This window comes from Athene cunicularia (assembly GCF_003259725.1).
Source record: "Athene cunicularia isolate RWA chromosome 2 unlocalized genomic scaffold, athCun1 chr2_part1, whole genome shotgun sequence".
In the NCBI taxonomy this organism is placed as follows: domain Eukaryota; kingdom Metazoa; phylum Chordata; class Aves; order Strigiformes; family Strigidae; genus Athene; species Athene cunicularia.
Window position 1 is genome coordinate 78068875 of NW_020799095.1, and position 19965 is coordinate 78088839.

At 36.9% G+C, this 19965-nt stretch overlaps 1 protein-coding gene across 1 annotated transcript; it reads left to right on the forward strand.

Annotated features, from left to right (window-relative positions):
* Positions 1–2: 2 nt before the first annotated feature.
* On the forward strand, positions 3–19479 carry NSUN2 (NOP2/Sun RNA methyltransferase family member 2; the record flags this gene model as incomplete). The annotated part of the gene is made up of 18 exons (XM_026841392.1): positions 3–190; positions 312–416; positions 538–643; positions 1271–1342; positions 3812–3896; positions 4662–4854; positions 5253–5327; positions 6463–6593; positions 9142–9215; positions 11739–11869; positions 12480–12576; positions 13661–13836; positions 14375–14467; positions 14851–14986; positions 16489–16569; positions 16795–16933; positions 17450–17489; positions 18136–19479. Coding segments are annotated over 18 exons (2328 nt in total), but the record flags the coding sequence as incomplete, so codon positions are not given.
* Between the last annotated feature and the right edge of the window lie 486 nt (positions 19480–19965).

Genomic DNA, 19965 nt, shown 5'->3' on the forward strand with positions numbered 1-19965 from the left:
GCCACGGGGCTGACGGTGATGGCGTGTTTCAGGGCTGGGCCGGCGGCTACCCCGAGATCGTGAAGGAGAACGAGTTGTTCGAGCGGTACTACCGGGAGCTGGGCATCGTGCCCGCTGGCGAGTGGGGCGACTTCATGGCGGCGCTGAGGGAGCCGCTGCCCGCCACGCTGCGCATCACCGGCTACCGAAGGTAGGGGCCCCGGGGCGAGCGGGCCGGGCCCGGGCCCGCAAATAGCCGCCGTTTTTACGGCGGAGGCTATTTGTTACCTGGGGAAGGTGTGTCGTCATCTGAGGGTCTCTCTCCTGTGTAGCCACGCCAAAGAGATTCTTCACTGCTTGAAGGAAAAGTACTTCAGAGAGCTGCAGGACCTGGAGGTAGATGGCCAAAAAGTAGAAATGCCGCAGTCGCTGAGCTGGTAAGTGAGCTGGAAGCGAAATAAGGCACCCTGCGTATTGCTGACATCGAGCCCAGCGAGTTGGTTTCTGTCTTTCTGTTGCCACTACCCTTTTTCTGTCTCTTTTTTTTTTCCCCCCCAGGTATCCAGAAGAGTTAGCCTGGCACACTAACTTGAGTAGAAAAATCTTGCGCAAGTCTCCACAACTGGAAAAATTTCATCAGTTTTTGGTTAGCGAGACAGAATGTGTAAGTTTTGGATAGGTCTTGGGTTTTTTCCTTTCATATCCTGAGCAGTGCATTATGAGAAACTGAGACTGTACCTTTTCTCTTAGAAGTTGAGTAGCTCAGAACAATCTGGATTTTATGTTGCTGTTGACAGTGATTCATCCCGTGACTCTGGCACCTAACTGCAGTTGTAAATGTTTCTCCTAAACTAAATAGCAATTTTATTTTTTTTTTTGCGAATGTAAAAATAAGTCCCTGTAAAATAATTACTGTTGTAAAACAGATGTTTAAATCTGGTAAAAATTGTGTGTGCACATAGCAAGACTTACCTTTAGTGATGGATGTTTCTCATTTGGTTGTCAGTTTCTCATCTCTTTTGAGCAGAAACTGCATCTGTAGAATTAACAACATTGAAGTAAATACGCAATTATCAAAAATTTCAATTGGATGAAATACTGAGGGTTTTTTTTAAATTTGTTAAATGCTAACAAAACTTAATCCTAAATTTATAACAGTGTGGTTTTGGTTGCTTTATCATTTTACTACATAGACATTTTAAAAACATACTGCAAAACAAATGCATTCTTTTGTGGAATAACAAGGAGATTGGTTTTGTTGAATTTTATTTTTTTTTTTTTTCCTTTCAAGGGAAATATTAGTCGTCAGGAGGCTGTTAGTATGATCCCACCTCTGCTGCTTAATGTTAACCCTCATCATAAGGTAACTAGAATATACTGCGTACTAGAATTTTTTCCTGGAAGATAGTTTGATAAAGATGCAAATTACAGTGGCGGTGTCAATGCTGATACACTGGTATCTGCACTGAATTTTGGTTTGTGTTCATATGTTTTATGCTTTCCGCACGCAAACAACTGTGTTTGGATCACAAATACATCGTCAGAAAAACATCCGCTTTTTCAGCTATATGTAATAACCTTAAAAAACAGGTTTTAAGTAGTTGCATTATCTTAACTTTCGAAGTGTAAAGGTATTTAGCTGTATCTAAGCTATGTATTAATATTTTAAAGATGAAATATTTTTAAGATAGATGACTGTTTTTAACTTCCTCTATCCATCACACCGTGAACAGAGGTAGTTTTCCAAATCCAAATTATAATGTTCTCTACCAGGTAGTTTTCACGACTCTATGCATTTTGAAGAAGTTGCAAACTTCTGCTCTATAAATCTGTTAGGTGAAATAATTTGGGCAAGCTGAAACATGCTGCTGATGGTGGCTAGAGTATAGGTTGCTAACTTCAGCTGAGGTGTCTAAGGAATGCCTCTGATATTTTCTAATGGCAGATTGTAGGAGTGAAGATATCTGGTAGCAGACTTCCTTTTCAGACCTTAGTGATGTTTTCATTCTCTGTGCTTGTTGGCAGAATGAATCTGTCAGGTTGCATTATTCTCTTAACCTGTTAAGTTAATGAGCTAGTTAGAAGTGCCTTGCTATCTCAAGCGCCATGTTGTGCACTTTCTTAAAATTTTCATGCTGTATCTTAAAATTTTAAGTTGTTCAGATTTCTAACTTACATGTTTTAAAGACTTGTTTGTACATACCTATTTTTATATTCACATTACTTATCATACATAACTTTTTAGTTTGTCATCTGTTCTCACCGCAACCCAGTGGGGTGATGGCTATTATATGTGAGACAGGGTCTTCTCATCTCTTAAATGAATAATGAATTGAGTGATAGATTCAGTCCTAATGTGTCACATGTGCATTCTGAGTTTTGTCTGGAGTTAAACAGCTAGTGAATTTGTTCGACTTAACGTAAAACACAAATTCTGAGAATATTTTTGCACACACCTTACATTGGATATGATAAGCTAGCAGTATACGTTTTTTGTGTTGAATGTTTAACTTTAGTGACTGTATTTCAGTGAGAACCTTTCAGAAAAGCATGTGAGAGTTCACAAATTCACTTGTAAGTCAGACTCAGAATAGGTTCTTTATTCTCTCTTGTGACAAGACAGCAAATAGTTGCTGTATTGATGCCTTGGCTGTTGTCATTGGGGACCTTTTATGGTCCTTAGTACCCTGTTCTTAGTACTCTCTAGGTTGCTTTTCATGCTTACCCAGAATGTTCTTACTTCACTTCTTACACACTGATTCCTGTCTTACACAAGGATCAGCTTGATGACTCTCAAGCTCCTCTGTACTTGTGTTCATTTTTAGTCTATTTTTTACAATTTCATTTTCCCTCAACCATCACTTTGCTGGACAATTCTAGAGCATGTTTAGGCTTGCTTATTCTTCATTGTCTTTTGCATTAACTACAAAAGTAAGTAGAAAGCAGCAGTGTCACAACTATTACTTTAAACAGCACATATGACACGGTCTCTCTGAGTGTGTTTTACTGCTGTGTGGCAGAGCTTATCACACTCTCTCTGGGGCTCTCAGGAAATGCTTTTTGCATTTCTCTGGGGTCTGCCTTCTGGTTTATTCTTGTTCGTGCCAGGAGTTTACATGAGGATCTGAGCAGATCTGTCGCCATCTTCCATCCTGTTGCATGATGTCAGCTCACTTTTACTGGAGCTAAAAGCCCAGAAGGTAGTAGTATGTTTCTGAAAATCTGTAACTAGGCAAGAGGGAAAGACTAGCTGTCAAATAGTTTGCTGTGAAAGCGACTCTACAGATGACTTGATCACAGGTCACCTTTGTGATGAACCCAGAGAAATATGCTAGAAATCAGGTGTTGGTGTCAGAGCTGTTCTGTTCTGCTGCCTGAGGGCAGTTCAGATACTTCCCAAGTGCTTCTTCCAGGGTATAGAAACAAGCAGTTTATGCTGCCCTGATCTTTTTGCTTTAAAATGCAAATGTGTAGGGAGGGAGAGCAGTTGATTTTTATAAAATCAACTGCATCGGATAATCTCTGGTAACTTACTGGTAGTCAAAAAGGGCCACCTCTCTGTATCTGTATTCAGATTTCTCATTCAATTTTTTTTTTTCAACTCATGTATTTGTTCCCTGCAAACCAAAGTCTTTTTTATATATTAGACCCTGAGAGATAAAGCATACAAAGAACAAAACTGTACTTCGTGTTTTTGCAAGCCAATGTTGAGAACAATCATAATTCTGCGAGTGTGTGCCCAAATATTTAATTTAAACAAGAACACATGGTAGATTTCTTAAGCACTTAAATAATACAAGGTAGGGCTTTTTTTTAACTCTGATGTTTGTAGATTCTAGATATGTGTGCTGCACCTGGATCTAAGACTGCACAACTCATTGAAATGTTGCACGCGGACATGAATGTTCCTTTTCCCAGTAAGTCTTAAAAAACTGCAAAATACTTCTGTGACTTTGTTCCATTTTTTCTTGTAGAAGATTATTTTTAATATCAGAGATAAGTAAACTGCATTTAACTAAATCTTTAATTTCCAAAGTGGTTGAGTGATACGAGATGGGAAGTACTGCACCTTTTCCTTGAAACTGGGCTTCCTTGCCTTGAAGGAGAGAGCTGGATTATATATATGTATGTCCTCACAGTTCAGACTACAGTAGATGTGATTAGAGCTTAATTTTTGTAGGTAAATCAGGAACACTGGATTAGGCTGCTTTAGACTTAAAATGGTCATGATAGTATGATAGTTTTGGGTTTGTTTTGGGTTTTTTTTTAAGATTAAGAATCTTTTGATGCTCACAGAAAATAGAATTTGTGAAGTTGGGGCAAGTAGATTCTTCCTGTGTTCTACTGGAACTCTGCTGATGTACAGAGATTGCTTTTGGTAGCAGTGGAGGTTTTCTCTGTTGCAAAGGCTTTACTTTGAGAGTGAAAAGTTGAAGGGCCATTGGTTGTGTCTTACTGCAACTGCATGGAAGCTAGAGCTCTTGAGACTATATTTGACACATCAGTTAAACCTCAACATGCTTGATGTTATGTTCAGTAAGGGGTCCTCTATTCACAAGCTGTCCTTTAAGTAAAAATCTCTAGTAAAAAGTTTACACAACTTTGAAGATAAAACAATAAACTATGTAAAATTACTTAGCTGTTGAATAGTAAAGCATCTTCCCACTATCTTATGTTCCCAGAGGGTTTTGTTATTGCTAATGATGTTGACAACAAGCGCTGCTATTTGCTGGTTCATCAGGCTAAGAGATTAAACAGTCCATGCATCATGGTGGTAAATCATGATGCCTCCAGCATTCCTAACCTACAAATAGATGTTGATGGAAGAAAAGAGGTCCTCTTCTATGACAGGATTTTATGTGACGTCCCCTGCAGGTAACTTGCAGATGATTTTCAATACAGAGATTTAACTGCACCAAGTGCTGTGCTAGAATTTTTGCGTTACTGAGTTACGCTTTTTGAGTTATGATTTATAGTAACTTCCAAAACAGGTGAATGCCTGAAATTGTCTTAGGTAAGGGGATACTAAGTCAAGGTGAAATTTTTTTGTTCCATGGGTACTTAAGATTGGGTCAGCTGAAGAGCTTCCAATTTTGAACTCGCACTTGGGATACTGAAATGCAAAGATAATGTATCGTAGAAACACACAGTACAGCGTTGGAGAACTAGTTAACGTGGGAGAGGGACTATTACTTTTTTACTGCTATAAATTACTTGGATGTGAAATCACTTTTACCCATAAATAACACAAATCTATACAACCTCTGTTGTAGTGGAGATGGAACCATGAGGAAAAACATCGATGTATGGAAGAAATGGACAACACAAAACAGTTTGCAGCTCCATGGGTAAAAATGCTTATTGCAAATCTGCACTTCTTTCATTTATGTCTTCTCCTTTTCCCATAGCTTTAACATCTGCATGCATTCACATGTTTATATATGACAAAGCAGAGACTAAGAAGAACCACTTTTCTCTCAAATCAAGACCGTGTGTGCTATCCAGAGAGAGTGTAGTGTTTCAGATGCGAGGAGTGTGTGAATTTAAATTGCTTGTGTTCTTATGAATATCTGACATATTAATGTTCACTGAATTAATTTAGACAAGATGGCTAATAAAACAAGGAACAAATAATTTATTTGGGATTCTTAGCATTTAGGTAGGTAAAATACTGTTGGAAAACTCAGAAACCTGTAAAATTTAATAGTAATGTTTTAAAGTCTTTAAAAATATTTGAGATCATACATAAACGTTTTCAGCTACCTGAGATTGATTTATATTAACTGATGGCAAATGAGCACTTAGCTTAGTGCAGGCACATGCTAAAAAACAGCAATTTAAACACAGATGAAAAACTTACAACATTTTACTGTGCATTTGTAACAATCTGAGGATGCCATCGGTTACCATGACTCAGCTGACCTACGGTGACTTGTTACTGCTTGGTAACTCACTCATAATTACAGATTTTATTTTAGTTGTAAGTGTGCAGGTAGGGTCTAAGCTGGTGATCTGGTTCAGTGATACTTTTCTCATCAGGCCAATGTTAGCTAATCTGTGTCGTCCATAATATTTGTAATAGATTGTGCTTTGTTTTAACTCTAGATTTCTGAGAAGAGTAGTCAGTTTTGGGCTGTTGTTTTTCTAGTGTTAAGTACTTTATTTTACACTTGATGGGGCACTAGAAAGAACAAAGTACAGAATGTTACATTAAAAGTTATTGTGCAGTAGTGTTAATGTTTGACTTAATTGCTGTTTTAATAGGTTTAATTTAAGTGTGTCTGCAGTATAGACTGCATGAAGCTGACTTGGTTTAAAACTACTTTTAATTTGTGTACTGGTGACAGCTGTGGAACTCAGTAAGTTCTGGCTTAGTCCATGGAGAGTTATGTGTCTGCAATATAGCTTCAACTTTAAGAAATTTCATGGCAAATCTTTCTGGTTTCTGAATGATACCCAACTAGACCAAGACTGTTCTGTTAGATTGCAGTTAAGAATTGCAACCCGTGGTGTTGAACAGCTGGCAGAAGGTGGGAGGATGGTATATTCTACATGTTCGTTGAATCCTATTGAAAATGAAGCTGTGATTGCATCTCTGCTGGAAAAGAGTCAAGGTGAGAATGCGAGCTTGGACAGAGTGAGAATGCCTTTTTTTCTCAGCACAAAAAAAGTGTATGTCTATGATAGTACTAGTAATAAGCTTAGTAAATGTATGTGCTCCTAGCATACAAAACTGCAGCAATTTTCTGGTACGGGTAGGATTTCAATGGTGTTGATAATGAGCAGTCTTCTAAATGGGCCTAAATCAGGTGCAAATACAAAACCTGAAGGAGTTGTGTTAATGATGCACAAAAGACTTCTACAGATCAGTGGAATTCAGTCTGTGTTACCTGGCTTCTGCTAACGGATTCCACTGCTTGAAATCCATGTTTGACATTCATATTTCCTTTGGAAAATGTGGTGTGGGACATTACTGCTGTATGCTATAGGAGTAAAAACCCCAGAGTGTACTTCAGCAATTAGAGGAATGTTATTGTTCACCAGTAGGTGGGAGTCACTGATACCTGTAGTATCCTTCAACCCACATTTTAATTTGCTTGGAATTTTAATGTCTTTAAGCTCATGGGGTTTTTTTGACTTGTGTAGGAAGGCTTGCTTAAGTTGCTGTTAAGCCTCCATCATCTGAAGTAACAAGTGGTGGAAATCTTGAGATGAGCTGAGAAGCTGCACTGTATCAGTTTGTTATAGTAGGGTTTAGTAGCCCAAATTTCTGGTGTTGAACTCATGGACACTGTTTTTTCTGAGTCAGTAACCTGTACTTTGGAGACATCTAATTCGATTTTGCATGAAAAGTTCCACATACTTTGTTAAGTTGAGCTTTGTACAGAGCAGAAGCAGTTGTACTGCTTCTGGAGCTGAACTGGTTCTGGAAGTAGAATAGCCTGTTTTGTGTAACGTTTTTCTTTGTGCTAGTCACTATTCTGGCCCCAAATTACACACAAAATGCCATTGTCTCAGGAACAGAAGTTTAGCTAAAATGCTTGCAGATAATTAGGAACTGCCTGTTTAGTTTCCACTCAAAGGACATTTTTATTTAGAGGTGGTTTCTTTGGCAGACTGAGTGAAAGAACAACATAGGTATGTTAACAGCAAATTATATTATGCTTGCCTTATTGAAGGCCAGAGTTAAGTTTAACAATGACAAGATTGGAAGGCAGTAAGGACTAGTTTGGATGGGAGCATGAAGCAGTATGGATGTTAACAGAGGCCAGCATTTGCAGCATCTGGGGAAAATTCAGTACTTGGAAGTAAGGATCTTGACTGACTGTGGTGTTCGAATCTTCTCTCTGCCCAGTGGAGATACTTTGAGGCTTACTTGGAGGGTGTGATGTGTCCCAGTGAGCAGATGTTACCCTTGGGGCTTGAACATAGGTGTAGCTAAAGAAGGGTGAGGTGGTGTAGTGGTCTGCGAGGGACATTGGACCTCAGGGATTTGTTCAGGTCAGTCTAGAAGGTTTGTTGGTTCTTCACTGTTAACTTAGTTCCTGGCATTATGTTACACTGCTACTTGTGGAGCACATGAGAAATTGCTTTCCCCTTAGGGCTGAAGGAGTAAGGGAAAGGCACTTTTGTACCATGTTTCTCTGCTGGGAATTGTAACACTTCTGACAGACTATTTAGTGCCTGATCAGTCTGGTGTAGTATTGAGGCATTAGTTGAAGTCATGCTTTAGGTAGGCAGGAATATTCAAAATGTCAAGTTTAATCAGATTTGAAATGTCATTTTGGAATTTGTCTCTGAATTCATGTGTCACTTTTTTCATTTATTTAAAAGACTTGCTTAAACAGTCACTGTAAAAGTAAATGTTTAGTCATGTAGAACAGGTTGACCAATTGTGCACAACATGAGGAAGAGCCTACCAAACTATTAACTTAAGTATTCAGAATCACAAAAAAAAATTTTAAGGTTATTCTTAGAGAGATCACCTATTTAAACGTAAGTTTTTATATCATTCGTTCTGGATTTGGGGCAGCTTAAAGTTTGTATTCAGTAGATTAAAATATGCTATAGATGTTCAGTATTCTGTCATATTTTAGGCATAGCCTTTTGTCCTGTTAGGTTGATAGTACTTACCTTACTGTTAAACAGTTTAGAATTTTCCTTTCAATTTAAGAACCAGTAAATTGTTTTTCCTCTCCCACTGGAATATATTAAAATTGTAAGTCCACAAAATGACAATATATCAAGCGTTTTAAAAGGCTTAGACATCCCAAAAGAGTATTTCTCTGGAAAATATTTGATCGGCTAAGTAATTCCAAATACTAAGTAAGTGAGAATAAAAACTTCTATGACTGCATTGGCTGGAACACTGGTGTTTAATGATACAGATTGTAGAGTATTCCTTTTTGTAGCTGCTACAAAAAGTATCTAACCATTATATTTTGGTTAATTTATAGATTGCACACTTCAGTAGCTATTACCAACAGTCCTTACCATCTTTCTTGTTAATTTACATGCTAGTAATTTTGTAACATTCTGTTCCTTGAAAGTTTTAAAAGCAGTGGTCTTAAAACTTGAAGGAAAACTATTTTTATAAAAGTTAATTAGGAATACAACTCTCAGATTCTGTTTTCAAGACTCTTTATATTCTTGGGATTTCAGGTGCCTTAGAACTTGCTGATGTGTCTTCTGAGTTACCAGGTTTGAAGAGGATGCCAGGAATTACAAAATGGAAGGTACTTAACCTGATATTTCTGTGAAGTTCTTGGTCTGCAGTAGAGTGTTAAATTAGGGAAATTTTCAAGTGTAACATTTCAAAACGTTAGACTGAGCTGAAGTAATGGTAGGGATTTCCTCTTGCGAGTTTTAGAAAATATAGCATTGTAGGGGAGAGGGCTAAAAAAATATTTCTAATAGTAAATTCTTGTCTCCTCATCTGCTCTCCTCTTTTTCCTGTAGTTTTCTTTGCTCTGTTTCCTATACTTTGTTAATATAATTCCCTTTCTGTTGTGTCCGTGTGGCCTGTAGATGGCAACATAATTTCAGCCAGTTTTTGAGCTATTTCTCCTCCTCTGTCTTTACAGTCTGTGTTAGATTCTACAGTTCTTTAGCTGGTCTATTTGAGTCATTTGGAAGTAAAACCTCCTTATGAAAATAGGTTATAAAGGCTGCAGTGATGTGAGTAATCCTAAAATATTAGTAGAATCCTGTATTTTTGTTCCTTATGTGATTTCATTTCAGGAAACAGACTAGTAAGGAGGACAAAACCCTCCCAAAGCTTCTTCAGCTTCCTGTTAAGAGTATAATTAAGAAAAGTAGAAGGCCATCCTAATAGTAGAGAAAGAAGTTCTGATTAAATTTCAGTTACGAGTGTGTGCCTTTTTAACATCATTGGTTGTTCTGTCTTCTCTCACCATTTCACTAGGCTCTTGTAATGGCAGTCTACAGGTCTATGATCTTAATTTTATGGGTTTTTTTCTACTGTGTAAAGCTACCAAGTATATACAGATATATAAAGATAACTAAGAGTATATTGTATTCCCTATAACATTTATTTCTGTGTTTGCAGTTGAAACATAAATCTTACTAATGGGTATTTTAAAAAGAAGGCTAATAAAATCTGTTGAAAGTTTGCAAGAGTTTCTTCAGCCCTTAGTTGATGCTACTGTATATTTTTCAAGCCTCATTGGCTAGCTTGTCATTAAATGTATTTGTTTGCTTTGGTGCTGTTTTTACTTGGTGTAATCTTTTGTTTGCTGGTGAAACGTCTGTTCAGTGGGAACTGTGCAACTTAGTGATTACATTGAATATTCCTGAGCATCAGTAAATCTCTGGGAACAGCAAATAAAAATAAAGTTTTGTTCAAGGGACGCTAAGGTGTTAGAAATAGCATTCAGTACTCTCTCCTTAAACCAGACAGTGTGTGAAATTGGGTGAATTATTTCAGAGCCTTGAAGGAAGAGACCTTTCTAACTCCAGATCTGGTAATCTACTGCAACATTTCTAGTCTTCATTCTACTGTAACAAGAGGCTAGTGAAATGTGCAGTAGAGAAAAGTTCAGCATGTTCTTTGATGCTTTGTCATTCTACAAGATACACTGTGTGTTTAGGCTGGTAAACCAAAACTGAACATTCTGACATTTCTAGTGAAGTTGTAATCTAGATAAATCTTACATTTCGGTTTCCAGTAGAACCCTTAAACTTCCAAGTCAGTCACAGTGAGATGTATGAAAACACTTCATCATACTTGCCATTCCCGAGGTTACCATTGCTGTGACTTCTCTATTTTGTTGCTTTAACAGCAAAAATGGGCCTTCAATTCAGCCATTAATTTTATGCATTTGCCCCATACATCCTCAGATGTGTTTTCTTACTGCCCTAGCATCTAGTACAGAACCAAATGTCTAGAGCTCTGAAGCTTTCCCTGTTTGGGTTGTTTTGTGTTTTTTTTCCCACTTTGGTATTCTTGCTTAAAGAGCATTCAGAATGCCTTGCTACAAGAGTTGTGGCTCTAACTTTCTGCTTGTATTTTAAGAGTCCATCAAAAGCTTTGACCCTTTGACAGAATGAGGAGATATTATGTCCACACAGTATCTTGGAGTGGATTTATAGATGTGTTCTCAGTCCTGGATAAAGACAGACACTGGAAAATCCATGAGGACATTGTTCAGTAACTTTCCTTGAAAACATCTCTATGACCTATGTACACCTGTGTCATGGGGCTCTACACTTATCAAGCTGTTGTGTTGCACTCTTGTGTCTTATGTAGTGAAATTGGGATTCCTCGTTTCTGATCTCTATTAGACTGCAGTATCCCTTTTCCTGTACATACTGCTTGGGAGCTGCCTATAGCAGAGTGTTTCACAGCCAGTCTCATGGAGAAAAAGAAGTAGTGTATCCTAAATCTGATGGCTACTAATTCTTACATATTCCACCATTGTCCTTCCTTTGGATTTTGGTGATCTGTATGTTCTATCAGGTTACCAAAAATCACTGCACTTGATTCTGCAGTAGTCTTTACTTGACTGCACACTTTTTGAAGCATACAAAATGGAGCAAAGAGGTAAAGCTGGCAAGAATCTCCTGCACATAAGTGCACATGGAATGCACAAAGGAACAATACACTTTAAAAAACTTAATTACTGTACCAGAAAATAACCTCTTTTTTGCCTCTGAACCTTGGTTTGAAAGTATATTAATTAAAACTTGTAAGATCGTGGCCTGTATTCTTCACAGTATTTATATTTACTCCTTTGAAGGTAATGCTGAAAGATGGACAGTGGTTTGAAGACTGGAAAGATGTGCCTTCAAATAGACAAGCGCAAATACGTCCCACTATGTTTCCAGTAAAAGATGAAGAGAAGCTACAGGCAATGAATCTAGAGCGTTGGTAAATTTTCCCAAAGTAGACTTTATGAGGTGTTAATTGTTACCTTGTATGATGGTAGGCAAATTATAATTAGGTCAGATTAGGAATGTGTTGCAGTATGGACCTGTGGTTGTATAGGTCTGAGGATACTTTGATTGCTTCATATGTAATAGCAGTACACAATATTTAAATTCCAGTGAACTGAGAGAAATTATTGGAAGATGCTTACAAGGAATAAGTACTCACACAAAGTGGTCAGATTCTTTGCATCCAATAGAGATGCATAGCCAAAATTACTGGAAAAGTATGTAAAACTTCAACATTTTAACAGTGTAACTTACTTGTTATAAAAGACTCTCCATAGCTATTCTAAAAATAGAGTTTAGAAATGAGTCATTAAAGCTCAGATTTGAATGGTGAAGTGAACGCGTTGCACTGATGCAAGTTACTTTGCCAGAATGCTCTATTTTAGATCCTGTTTCTAGCTTGATAAATTAAATCTGCACAATCCTACTAGGAATACTTAGTTTACACTGAAAGCAAATATAAATGTGACACTTCTCTTACTTTGTGAGAGCCTGAATGTTGAAGATGAATACTCTGCAACATTTTTCCCCCCCCTGCTTTCTAGTCTTAGGATATTGCCACATCACCAGAACACAGGAGGCTTCTTTGTGGCTGTGTTAATAAAAAAATCTCCAATGCCATGGAATAAACGCCAGCCTAAGGTAACATCTTATTAAAAGTTAACATTTTAGTTCTTTTAAAAGATCTCTGGAATTTTTTTTAAAGTTTACATAATAAAAAGCATACTAGAACTGGTTTGCCCCTCAGTTATAGTTTGGTGTGTCAGTTAAAAATTAATTCCTAAACTCCTTAAGAAATTTAAAAAAAAAATCCTTTTAAAATGGAAGGAAAAAGGGAGGTGAGGATTTTGAAATCATAGTAAGCAAGTTAAAACTTGAACCTAAAATTAAGGCTTTGAAAGAATTACAGAATTGGATTAGATTGGGTAGCTAAACCTGTCATTTCCTTCAGCTGTGAATGGTCCTTCTGCTGAAGGCTTTGCTGTGGTATGTAAGCTAATTCTGATTTCAGTTCATCTTACTCTGTGGCTGGTTGCTCAGGAGTGATTCACTAGCAGATTAGTCCAGCAGATCAGCAGCAGGGGCAATGGATGTAAAACTGTTAGGAGCACCATCAGCTTCAGCTGTGTGACTTTAATCCATTTGTTATAATCCTGTCAACAGGATTTTAAATTGATTTATTTGATCTGTTAGATTGTTCATATCTTTGAGAGAAATGTCTGTGAATCCCTTTTAGCTGTTTTCATTTATTTGATTTACTTCATTAGAACACATTATGAGTAAAACGTATCTTGGCAGTAAGGAGAAAGCATTTATTCACAAGCAAGCACCATCCGAATAGTTTATGGTGTTCTAAGTTTTATGTTGTAGCACTCTTACAGAAAGCGTGCAGCAGCAGGATGTGTGTGTCACTTCGAGTGCTAGGAGGAAAGCAGCAGATCCTGACTTAAAATAATCTGTGAGTGCTTGAATACGATTTTGTAAATGGTACAAAACAGCTTTCTTGGATATTTGCTAAGAAATTGTCCAGATCAGTACTAGAGGTAAATGCAGTTTATAATGGTATCTTGATTTAGTAATTAGATTAACTCCCTAAATGGATCTGTTTAAGCATTTGCATACAAATTAATGCGAATTAAGCACATGCAGAGAGAAAACATAGGTACTTTTTGTTACAACTTAGATACTACTTTTGCTTTGTTGAAAATACTACAATTTGAAATAGGTTCATCAGAAATCACCACAAAGAACAGGAGATACTGAAGTGACAGCAGCTAATTCAGATAATGGTTCTGAATGTGTTACTGAAGAACCAACACTTGCTGAAAATGAAGAGTCTAAGAAAATGCAAGAATTGCAGAATTCAGACACTGAGCAAAGCAAGAAGGAAGGAGTATGTGGGTAAGAGACCATATCTAAATGTTTATCCTATGATAGTTTTATAATTGCTGAGTATTTTATAGTTCTTCTGTTATTGGACTCATTTAGAAGTCAAACAAGAAGAATTAATGAATTTGCTCAGTTGTCCTACATTTCCACATTATCTGTCTTGTATTTCAGCAAGTTAGGAAAATAACCACTTTTCTTATTAGCATTGGTAAGTCTGTTAAGGAAAAACTCATTTCTTGTCTGTTAAGGAAAAAAACTACTTTGAGAAGTTAACCTTTGGAAGATCTTTACTGTCTTCACAATTACTCCCTCAGAAATCTCTGTTTACTTGTTTTCATGGTTTCTGTTTTCAAGCACTGCTTTCACTTCCTCATTCTAGGAAGTTAAATTGTGGGTAGTGTTGTCTTAGTGAAGCACAGGAAAATGTCAGTATTCTGTTTGGCGTACTATCATTACCATAAGGCAAGCGTTGACTAAATGAACTGAATGTACTGATTTTAAACCAAGTACTTTTACTAAAACTGACAATGCAATGGTATTTTCTGTTTAGACCACCACCATCTAAAAAAATGAAGTTGTTCGGTTTTAAAGAAGACCCTTTTGTATTTCTCCCTGAAGATGATCCATTGTTCCTTCCTATCCAGTAAGAAAAAAATGTTTCTGTTTTGGCCATAAGATTCATAGGGGTTTAGGAATATTAATAATTCAGTTCATCACAAAAGATGGGTCTATTTAGTCATATGTAAAATGTTTTCCCTAACTTTGCATCAGGTGCCCCTCTCATAAACACTTAAACTCTCCTTCAATGAAAATAGCCAACTATAGTTTGCACTGGAAATTTTTGAGTGTATCTTAGTGTCTGTGACAGCTTGTCTTTTCTGCTGTCATGTATTTTAGTCTGGTCTGTGTGTTTTGGAGCCAAAGTGTTAAGTGCTGCAGAGATAACTCAAGGAAACGGGCTGATCCATGCATTTTAAGTGTTTAATTTCATTGTTCAGTTAATCAAAACAAGTATTATTGCCACAGGAAGTTCTATGCATTGGACCCATCATTTCCCAAGATGAATTTACTAACTCGAACTCAAGAAGGAAAAAAGAGACAGCTGTACATGGTTTCTAAGGAGCTAAGGAATGTGCTTCTGAACAACAGTGAGAAGATGAAGGTATGGCTCATCTCTTCAGGTTTTCAAAGCAGAGGTCAGAAGCATCAGTGGATGTCTTCTTGAACTTTGACAAGCTTATTGTTTATATAGAGGGTTAGCCCTCTGATAGGCCTTTTTTTTTTAGTCTGAATGAATGTTATCACAGAATCATTCAGGTTGGAAAAGACCCTTGGGATCATCGAGTCCAACCATCAGCCCTAGTCTACAAAGTTCTCCCCTGCACCATATCCCCCAACATCTCATCCAAACGACTCTTAAACACATCCATGGATGGTGACTCCACCACCTCCCTGGACAGCCTATTCCACTGACCACTCTTTCTGTGAAAAATTTTTTCCTAATGTGCAGTCTGAACCTCCCCTGTTGCAGTTCCTTTCTATCCCTTCTCTGTTAAAGGCATGAGGAGTTGTCTCTGAGAGGTAAGTAACAGTCCCCAAAATTAAAATCTGTACGGTTTTTGGCAGATGGAAGGGAATTTGAAAGTAGAGGAAGGGACTCTCTGTGTACCAGCATTTTTATGTGGTCTTCAGGTACCTTCACAAGTTTACATTGACACTGTTGTATTTATGAGCCCCTTAATTATAAAAGTATTATTAACAGCTTCAAAAGCCTGCCAAAAATAACAGATAACTTCAGCTGAATTATTCATCTGGCTGTGCTATTATATTGACTCAAAGTAATTTCAACTGAACATTTTGAAAAAATTTATTAAATTTTGTTAAATTGAATGATAATGGGATAAAAAGTAGTTTTTGTGAATTACACAGAAATTATTTATTTTTGTTTGTATGACTCCCTATGGAAAACGCCTTGTAAATGCTAAAGATTTATCTTAAAATTCATTGAATGATTTTAAGTTCAAATGATGTCATCTAGTCCAGCTGCCTTCCTGCCCCAAGCAGAGCTAACTTCAAAGCTAGATCAGATACAGTTTGGGGCCTTGCCCAGTCAAATCTTGAAAATTTCCAAGGATATTCATTATATCTTTGCAATAGATCATTGAGATGAATAAATAAATATCCTTTTATCCCACATCCAGGAAATGGCTACGTAATTGACAAAATTTTAAGAAACTGATGTGTTATATTAGGCAAGGAGACTTCAGGTACCACAAAGGATATAGTGTCCAGAGTCCTAATACTAAGCACGTGTGCATTTTTAAAATCCCATTCTTGATTGACTTTCGCAGAATCACCTTGAAAATTCTTACTCAAACTAAAATTAAAATTATAAGACTGCCACTTCCTTCACAGTGTTCTGTTTTCAACAGATTAAAAGGTGTCTATGTTGAGAGAGAACTATGTTTTGATAGTGGGAATTCCTTTTTTCCCTTGAATGAATTTTCACACAAGTTTAATTCAGTGTCCAGTGCAGAGGAACAAACATGGCACAATTATCCCTTCTTCCTCCTCTTAGTCAAACAGTTGAAGAAAACCAAAGTTGAGAGTGGTTATTTAGAATTTATACTCCTTAATGATGCTTATTGGCTTTGCTGTTTGCAGGTTATTAACACAGGGATAAAAGTCTGGTCTCGCAACAGTGATGGTGAACAGTTTGGATGTGCATTCAGATTAGCACAAGAGGTAATTACTTAGCATCATATTTTTAAAGGAGACACTGGTTTTCTCTAAAGTCAACAGAACAGCTGGCATTAACTTTGTCAGATTAATGACAATTTGCATTTTCAGTATGTTTAAAGCCTGAAAATTGTTTTCCTGGTATTAGCTAAAGGACATACTGTTTTTACCATTTTTACTTCAAAAAGTAGAGATTGCATTTTGAAATAATGATATTTATTTATTAAACAGGGCATTTATACTCTGTATCCATTCATTCATGCAAGGATTATAAATGTCTGCATAGAAGATGTTAAAATTCTGCTAACGCAGGAAAATCCATTCTTAAGTAAATTTAGCAGTGAAACACAGAAGAAAGTCAAAGACATGGGTAAGCCTTCTCATTTACGCTATGATGATTATTACACAGTATGCAGACGACTGTGACAATCGTGTCTTATGAACTGTGTTTGTTAAATTTAGTCAGAGTCTTTATCTTAAATGTACTTATTAACAGAGTAAGTAAGCATTACTGAAAAACTAGTGTGCTACTAGAAACTGTACTACTTTCTGATCACAGCCTTTAAGGTTTATGAACTCCAGAGAACAGAAGAGTTGCCAAACTTCTCATTTCTGTGAAGCAGTGCAGTGAGGCAGCATTTAAAATATATAAATACTTTGCTTTGGGAAAAACAAAACAAAACCACAAACAAACAAACAAAAACCCCCCAACCTGATATTGTCTATAGTTTACTGTACTGATGTAGATAACTTCTAACTAGCTTATGCTGTGTGGCTGTCCAAAAATTTGTTTTCTTGAACTTTTTCAAATTGCAATCATTTTAACATTGTACCAAGTAACACATCTGGTTTTTGTTTTTGTTCCTCCCACTCCCCTTCCCTGTAGCGATGGGAAGTATAGTTCTGAAGTATGACCCAGATCCTGAGTAAGTAGATATGTTGTCTTTCATTTACACAGTTTTCAAACTTAAAGAATTTATTTTCAGTTAGCAAAAACAGAAGTGGAGGCACAGAGATGCAGTGAGGTTAACAGTAAAGCCAGATAGGATACAAAGAATATAACAGGGAAAGGAGTTACCTTGCCTTTGTATTCTTAAAATAGTTGTAGGATTGAGCTTTATAAAGGAGAGCTAGTAGTTCTGCCAGAGGTCCCCAGTATCATTGCATGTGACATTTTTGTTTACTTTCCCCGTGAATCCAACGTTTGCAATAGAAATAGTTAAACTTTTCATTTTTGTTGACCAAGTAGTATTAGAAGCCCTTGAGAACTTTTGAAATGTAAACTTTCATCTCACTGTTGCTTATATTAGTTTCGAAACCAGAGCTAGAAAATTATTATGGCTGTTGCAGAAATTTCATAGCATTAAGTTTTATTTTTTTTGCTTGTGTACTTGTAGACAAACGAGTACCTGTTTAGATACTAAAGACCAAAGTACTTGCATCTCCTATGAATAGTTCTAAAATACATTCACTACTAAAGACGGTGCGCTTACTTATCATGGTATGGCTATAAAATTAAGTTTTGAAGATTAACTTTCTCACAGTTTACCGAACGTAACTGCTTGTTTGTAGAAAACCTGATGATCTTCAGTGTCCCATAGTGCTGTGTGGTTGGCAAGGAAAGACATCACTCCGTGCCTTTGTGCCCAAGAATGAGAGACTTCATTACCTGAGGATGATGGGAGTTGAAGTGTTCAAAGCAAAGAGGAAAGAGGAGGAATCGGAAAGTAAAACAGAGGAAGAAGTTCAACATAGGCTGGCACAAACAGAGGAGGGAATGGATGTGGAAGATAAAGAACATGATTTAGTCACAAAAATGGAAGCAGAAACAGGTGAAGAATCTTCCCACAGTCCTGTGGAAAGCAGTGCTATGGAAGTGGAAAATAAAATGGAGGATTTAGATCAATCTAGTGAAAACACCAACAATCATGTAAGCCAGGAAAGCAAAGACATAGATACGAGTAATGTGAAAGCTTAGGCTTCTTTCTCTATTAACTTGTCAGCTTCCACGAGACTCACATCCAGACTTTTGCTTTTAGCATGGAAGTGTATTTTTAAATTTTGGTTGGAATGGGATGTTCTTAAAGCTTCACCTATTAAAGCTTCACCTATTTTATTTTTTAAATGAAAACTATAAAGAGATTTCTCTTCAGATGTGTCTTCTTTTTACCACTTTAAGCTCTGTATTGCTGGTGGGTTTGTGTGTCTGTTGCTGGCAATGGACCATGCACCAGTAAAATCTAAAGCTCATATTTGAAATGGAATAGCGGTATGTTCAAATGAACTGACTGTGTAACTGGTCAAGAATTCCTTCAGAAGAAAAAAACTGGCATTTCATTCCAAAGCCCGTAAGTTCTAGAAAAACATTTTTTTTTCCTCTTAAGATTGCTTACCCCACCTACCACCTAATCTGATTACTACTTACACAGCTTCTTTAATGGATAAGGGAATCAGTTCAACTATCCATACAAATGCACATACAGGATATCTTAATAACAATGTGCTTAACATTTATTCAAAATAAAACCATGCACAGCATCCTGGAAAAAAAACAACAATGCAGAATGCATTTTGCCAGAGAATGATGTCTGAGATTCTTCTTCAGAGTGATGAATTGCTTGACAGGCACAGCTAGTAATTGTCATTACCTAGGTCTTCAGGTATGCTGAGCATGCCTCAAACTCCTATCTTGAAATATGCCTTTTTAAGAGTCTGTGACTGTCCCTCTAATCTACTGTGTTTATCTGTTTCTCTGACATTTCTTCAAGTGGGAGTCATCTCTAATGTCTGCAAGATACTTCTTTATAGCTGAAACAGTAGTTTAAAAAAAGTGTGGTGGTATATATATTATTGCATAGTAGATGTTTAAAAAAAATTTATTTGGGTCCAAAAGGGTAATTTACTTAATCTGTTTTTTTTAAAAAAAAATAGTTGACTACCTCAGGAACTTATAATATAAATTCCATCCTTTGTGGCTTAGTTTCAGCAATACTCTTTGTACTTGTATCAAATTAACCTGAAAGTGACCAGTGGTACAAGGTATTGTCGTCCACTGGGACCATGGTGATGCAAATACTTGTGTTGCTTGTCAAGCTAAATTTTACCATGCGTATTTTTACTGATGAAGTCCTTATGTGGCTTGGATCCATTTGCTGTACCTTGCTACAACAGATTTTCTGATGCCTGACCTTGAACTACTTCATCAGAGGGAGTATTCTTGAGGGAGAGATGTAAAAGTGAAATAGTGCCATGTCCTCTGATAAGATATTAGTCTCTGCAGTGAAGAACCATTGACAGGACTCACTTTCCTCTTGAGAGTCTGAAAAATAGGTTAATAAAAAAATCAGTTCTTGCCCTTGTATTTTGCTAAGGTTTGAGTTTCTTCTTTGAATCAGGGGCTGT